Source organism: Bos mutus, chromosome 11 (assembly GCF_027580195.1).
Source record: "Bos mutus isolate GX-2022 chromosome 11, NWIPB_WYAK_1.1, whole genome shotgun sequence".
NCBI classification, from domain to species: Eukaryota; Metazoa; Chordata; class Mammalia; order Artiodactyla; family Bovidae; genus Bos; species Bos mutus.
This window is the reverse complement of record NC_091627.1, coordinates 7329718-7335360: the sequence shown is the minus strand read 5'-3', so window position 1 is coordinate 7335360 and position 5643 is coordinate 7329718. Positions and strand designations below refer to the sequence as shown.

Genomic DNA, 5643 nt, shown 5'->3' with positions numbered 1-5643 from the left:
AAGCCCCTTGGCTCTGGAGTGTCCCCGAGAACTTCGCCTCGCGCGTCACCGGGACCCAGAACCCAGCGGGCTCCTGGGACTGGCTTGCGTCGGCCTCTCCAAGGCTTGGGGTGGGGGTGGGGGGGTCCTCTCGGCTGCAGCCCTTCCTCTCCCTGCGGGGGGCGTGAAGGCTAGGGTGGGGGGGGGCGTGAGCCGTCCTGCTGGGGGGAGGGACTCGCGCAGCCAAGGGGAGCGCAGGGGCGAGAAAGCGAGCGAGAGCACTGGGGAGACAGCCAGGGACAGAGAGAGAGGGGGGAGGCTATCAAATCAAGAGCAAGCTGCCACTTTGCTTTTTCTTTCCTTTTTCCTCCCCTTCAGTCTTTCTTTCCTATCCCCTCTTAAGCTGGAACCACCCCGCGCGCCCCCGGGCCCGAGGCGCGGCTCCAGATGTGAATTTGGTTCCAGTGGGGAGGACGCGAGCTTCCTCGGGGCCTTGGCACATTCTCCCACTCTGAGGTCATTCCGTAGGTGGTCAGAGCGCAGAGCGCGCCTGGAGCCTTCCTGCCTCCATCCACTGGGGAGGGAAGAAGAGAGGCGGGCGGGAGGGCGCGGAGAGGGAGAAGGGAGGGGCGCGAGGAGGGGAGGGAGACGCCGCCAGCACACCACCAAGTGGCACCGAGCAGTGATAACAAACTCAACTTAAAAAAAAAAAAGGAAAAAACTTCCCCAAGTTGCAGCCGGAGATGTGCGGACGTGCGGGCGGAGGCGCAGGGCGGGGACTGTGGGTGGCCCAGAAGCCCCCCGGTGTCCCCCGGCGGCTCTCCCCGGCCCAAGAGAGCTCTGAGTTGAGGCAGAGCAGGCTCTGCGCCCCTGGCTGGGTTAGGAAATGTGATGGTGGCTCGCTCGGCTTCCTGCTGGAGACCCTGGGGGCGGGGAGACCGGTTCCCGTGGGGGTCAGGCCCCTCTGCAGAGGCGGCGGGGGGGCCGGGGAGGCGCGCAGCACCGGCTTCTTCCCCAGCAAACGACACTCCCTCCCATCCCTCTCCCACCCCTGGCCCTGCGGATGTGGGCAGCTCCTGCCCTCCCAGGCTAGGAGAGCTGGGCTTTGCAGGAGGGTAGGGGTCTCGTGTCACCTCCCTCTATCCTTCCCGCCACCTCCAGGCCGACCTGAAAACAAGGCACCGCCATCCTCTAGAGTCGACTTTTTTTATTAAGATGATAAATTTAAACAAATCATCTGAACAGTTTTACCCGGTTGATACACAATTCAGAATGCACAAAAATACAGGGGAAGGAGGGAGAAGAGCCAAGAAAGGAAGGGTTGGCAACTTGTTTTGGAGTCCACATGGTGTGATGGCAGAGAACCAGAGGGGCTGCAGGCGAACCCCACTTTTTTTTTTTTTTTAACAACAAAAGGCTTTAAATTAAAATCTATCAAGCTGAAGACACAGGACGGGGTTCTTTCGGGCTCGAACAATGCTGGTTTCATGAAATGCAACCGAAGGCTGAATCAGGATAGTGCAACTTAGAAGCACACACACACACACACACACACACCCCCACATCTGACCAGGAACTTAGAGAAAAGTCTCCAACGCAGTCGGCGGTCCCGGCCCCTCCCTCTCTCGGGGCCGCCGGGGATCCAGGTGAAGGAATCGACTTCCTTTTTTGTTTAGTGGGGACCGCAGTGCTGGGCATGATGGGAAATGTAGTCGGCCGTGCCCGCCCCCTACCCCTTCCCCAAACAGTGTCCGAGAGTGTCGGGGTGTCCGGCGCCACCTCCGGGTCTGGAAGACGGGTGGAGGAGGGGAGGAGAACAGAGCCAGAGGGGCGGGGAGACCAGAGGTTCAAGACACCCGCCCCGGGAAGAAAAGAAAAAAAAAAAAAAAAAGTTGAAGTGTTTTCATTTCTGCCTTCTCATTTTGAGAACTTTGGAGGCCGCCCCCAGAGAGGAAATGTGACCCAAACCTCCCTTTCGGAGATAGAGTTTGCCTTTGTTTTTGCTCAGGATTTCACAAGACCCATTCCTCACCCCGCGGAGGGACTCGAGAGAACAGAGCTCCGGGCTTCCTGGGTCTGACAACTGATTGGAATCGGCGTCCGAGACCCCGCGCCCTCCAGCGCTGCGCCCCCGGCGCGCCCTGGCGGTCTGGGCGCCCTGCCTCGCCCCCCGGCTGCCCGGCACCTCCTCCGGGCAGCAGCCCTTCCTCACGTGGCTGGCTCCTCGCTAAACACCACTGCAATCACTACAATAAAAAAAAAAAAAAAAAAAGGAGAAACACAAAGCATACTTAAATAGGCGCTTTTTCTCTCTGCAAAAATAAAGTCCAAGATCTTAGATTTTTTTTTTTTTATTTTACAATTTATAAAACATCAGCCGTCTCCCTCTGCTCGCCCCCTGCTCAGCCCGGAGTGGCCGGGCGCCCGTTCGTTCCCTCCTCTCGCCCCTTGGCCGAGTCTTTGTCTGGCCCCAGCCCCGCGGGGCCCCGGGTCCCCGTGCCCTCGGGGGTCCCTAGAAGGCGACAATGGCTCGAGTCCAGGCGCCGAGGCTGGCGAGCGCCTGCTTGGCGCACAGCTGCCCGTTGAGCGGCGGCGGCTGCTCGGAGGAGTCCGGCTGTCGGCTCACCAGCCCGGAGAAGCCCGAGCCAAAGATGGAGATCAAGTTTGAGATGTTGGACGCGTCCGGGGACGAGTCCGGGCAGAAGTCCTCGAAGCGAGCGCGCTTGCAGGGGGCGAACGGGACGCCCCCGGGGGGCTCGGCCCCCAGGTCGCCCGCATCCTCGTCGTCGTCGTCCTCCTCCTCCTGGCCAGGGTAATACTTGCGCTTGCAGCCAGTGGCGGACGCCAGGCCGGGTCCCGGGGCGCCCTGGCCACAGCAGGGGCAGTGGGCGGAGGCGCAGCAGTCCTGGTGCAAGTAGCCGTTCTCCACTGTGGTCACCACGTGAGTGTCCAGGTCCAGCACGGTGGTCTGGCTGCTGCAGTGCACGCCAAAGTCCGAGGGGGCCGGGTACGCGCCCCGGTAGAAGCCGGGGGAGGAGGCGGGGGCCGGGGAGGAGGGCGGGGAGGCGGCGGCCGCTGCCTGAGGGGCGGCCCCAGGGGGCGCGGAGGGTGCGGAGCAGGCGGCCGAGGCGCGAGGGTCCCGCGGGCAGAGGGAGGCGGGCGGCGGCAGCGGCGCAGGACCCGGCTGCAGCGGCTCCAAGGGCTGCCCGCGGTGGGGCGCGCCGTGCGGCGGCTGGAGCGCGGCGCACCCGGGCAGCTCCGAGAGGGCCCCCGCGCCGCCCGCGGGCGCCCCGGCCGCCGCTGCCGCCGCGCAGCCCCTGGGCGCCGGGTGCTGGTGCAGCTGCTGCTGGAGGTGCAGCTGGTGGAGCTGGTGGAGCTGGTGCAGCTGGTGACGGGCGACCGGTTCGCGCGCCTCCGCGTCCCCGCCGCCGCCAAGTTGGAGAGGGCCGAAGTCGGCCGCGCTGGCCGGCATGCCCGGCGCCGCGTACGCGAGGTGCTGGTGCTGGTGGTGGGGCGGCTGCTGCTGCTGTTGCTGCTGCTGCTGCTGGCGCCGGTAGAGCTCGGCGTAGCGCTCGCTCAGGTAGAGCTGGCGCGCGTTGCGGAGCACGTAGGACACCAGGAGGTTCTTGTGCAGCTTGATGCCGCCGCGCTGGGTCCGGGAGCTGTGGATCTTGCGCAGGGAGATGCTGATCAGGCTCTGGGCGTCCAGGGCGCACTCCATGCTCCCTTGAAAACGGCGGCGGCGAAGCAGCCGCGGCCGTTGCTGCTGCTAAGGCTGCTGCTGTTTCGGCTTCCAGCCGGCCTCCGGGACGCGCTGGGCAGGGGAAACGGAGCCCGGGTCAGCGGGTCGGCTGCGCTCCGAGAGGAGCCGCCACCATGCGCTGCGCGCCACCCGCGGGCTCGTGCTCCCCAGACGGCGCCAAAGCAATGAGCCTCGGCCGGCCCGGGCCCCAGCTATTTAGCCGGGCGTCCGGGCCCCGCCCCACACCTGATGAGCCAATGAGAGTGCCTCAAACCTCCCGAGTGACAGACGCTGCCCGCCCCGGGGCCACTAAGCTGGCCAATCAGACCAAGGCGGTTCCTTTGTGCTATTCAAATACCGAACGGACCCGGGACCTCCAACGCTGCCGCTGCCTCGAATGTTCTCCTGGGGCCGCCGCGCCGCGCGGGACTTGGAGTCACGGGGGCCGCTGTCTGCGACGTGGCCGCCTCGCAGCCGTCACGTTGGAGCCCGTGGCAGCCCTCGGCCTAGTTCCTGGGAGCCCAGGGTCGGTTCACCTGCGTGCTGCTGCGACGGCTCCTCCCCCTTCCGCATGGCTGGGCCTCACCTGCGGCAGGTGCGCGCAACTCCCACTCCCGGCCACGCGGCACCTCCTTTCTGATCTGTCGCCCCCTCGGGTGACCCACTGGACCCAAGGCTTTTGCAAGAGACTCGTGGGGCTGCCGGCTTGACCTGTGGGGACTCCTCAGGGGAAGGAGATTTCGAGGTCCCCTCAGTCGCTGAGAATGTGGGATCTGACTCCTTGACTTTTTGGTCGAGGGGCCTCAGAGAACACTCAGAGAAGGGCCGTTCTCTCCGTTGGTCTGACAGAAGAACCCCAAACATGGTGAATTTTGATCTCCCCAGATGGAGAAGGCTTGGAGGCGTGCCCCTGGCAAACACCTGAGGTCTAAAGGCGTTCTGAGAGCTGACATCCAGTGTCCTAATCGCTGGTCCTGTAACCTCTCCTTTCTTTCCTAATAATAATGACAATAGGGACTATTATGATGTACCTAGTATGGGGGAAGCCCTGCCAGAAACGCCTGACTCCCTCCCTGAGACTGCCTGAAGATAGGGACCTCAGTCTTAGAGGAGAAGGGTGACACTCAGGAAATCACGCAGCCCAGGAACTCACCAACTTAACTCTTGTTGACGCTGTTTTCCTTCTTGTCCTGAATCGTTCATGGGGCCACCTGCTTCCAGCTGGGAGCTGAGACGGTGGGGATTTTCTCCAGGGGGCTCTTCATCTGGACTGGTTAGCCTGAAAGGGGGTGACTGCTGCTTAGAGTGTGTGTCGGGGGATCTCTTTGAAGTGGCCAGGACGTTTGCCTGAGGAGGGGGTCCTTGAGTTGGCCCTTGAAGGAGAAACAGGGTTCACAGAGAGTATGAAGGCTAGTGGGCCTTGTGTGTGTTGGGTGGGTGCTGGGTGGGAGGAGGACTCAGAGGCAAACTTCGTGCTATTTCACCCTCTGCTTGGGGTTTCTTCCGAGTCTCTTCTTTCGCTGGGCCTCTTGTCCTCAGCACCTGCTTCATCCCTTGGCAGGAGTAAAGAGACTCAGCCAGTCCATCCAGCACTCTCTTGGGGTCCCCTCAGATTTAAGAATTCTCCAAGTTTGTTTCCTCCAACAATTTTTCAGCATCTACTCAGTGCCAGGCAGCAAGGTTAAAAACAGATTTAGGGAGAACGTACCCTATTTTTCAGATGAAACTTGGGGCGCTGACAGCGGAAGGGACTTGCCTGAGGTCCCACAGCTCCAGGTCCAGTGCTCTGGCCTTTCCATGCCATCTGTGCACAATCTCAAACTGTTCTGAACCCCTGTGATCAGAAGAACCTCTTCTGCCCCCACCCAGAGAAGCCAGGATTGACACTTTAGGGGAACTGTGAGAAAAGGCATCTTACTTCC

The 5643-nt window shown here is 62.4% G+C and overlaps 1 protein-coding gene across 1 annotated transcript; it reads right to left on the bottom strand.

The window, feature by feature from the left end:
- Positions 1-2272: 2272 nt before the first annotated feature.
- On the bottom strand, positions 2273-3921 carry IER5L (immediate early response 5 like). The gene has a single exon (XM_070378861.1). It carries the CDS (start codon positions 3698-3700, stop codon positions 2492-2494), a length of 1209 nt encoding a protein of 402 aa, XP_070234962.1. The 5' UTR covers positions 3701-3921; the 3' UTR covers positions 2273-2491.
- Positions 3922-5643: the final 1722 nt, after the last annotated feature.

Bases quoted from the DNA above. Each gene is read 5' to 3' on its own strand.
- IER5L (XM_070378861.1), bottom strand. From the start codon at position 3,700: ATGGAGTGCGCCCTGGACGCCCAGAGCCTGATCAGCATCTCCCTGCGC.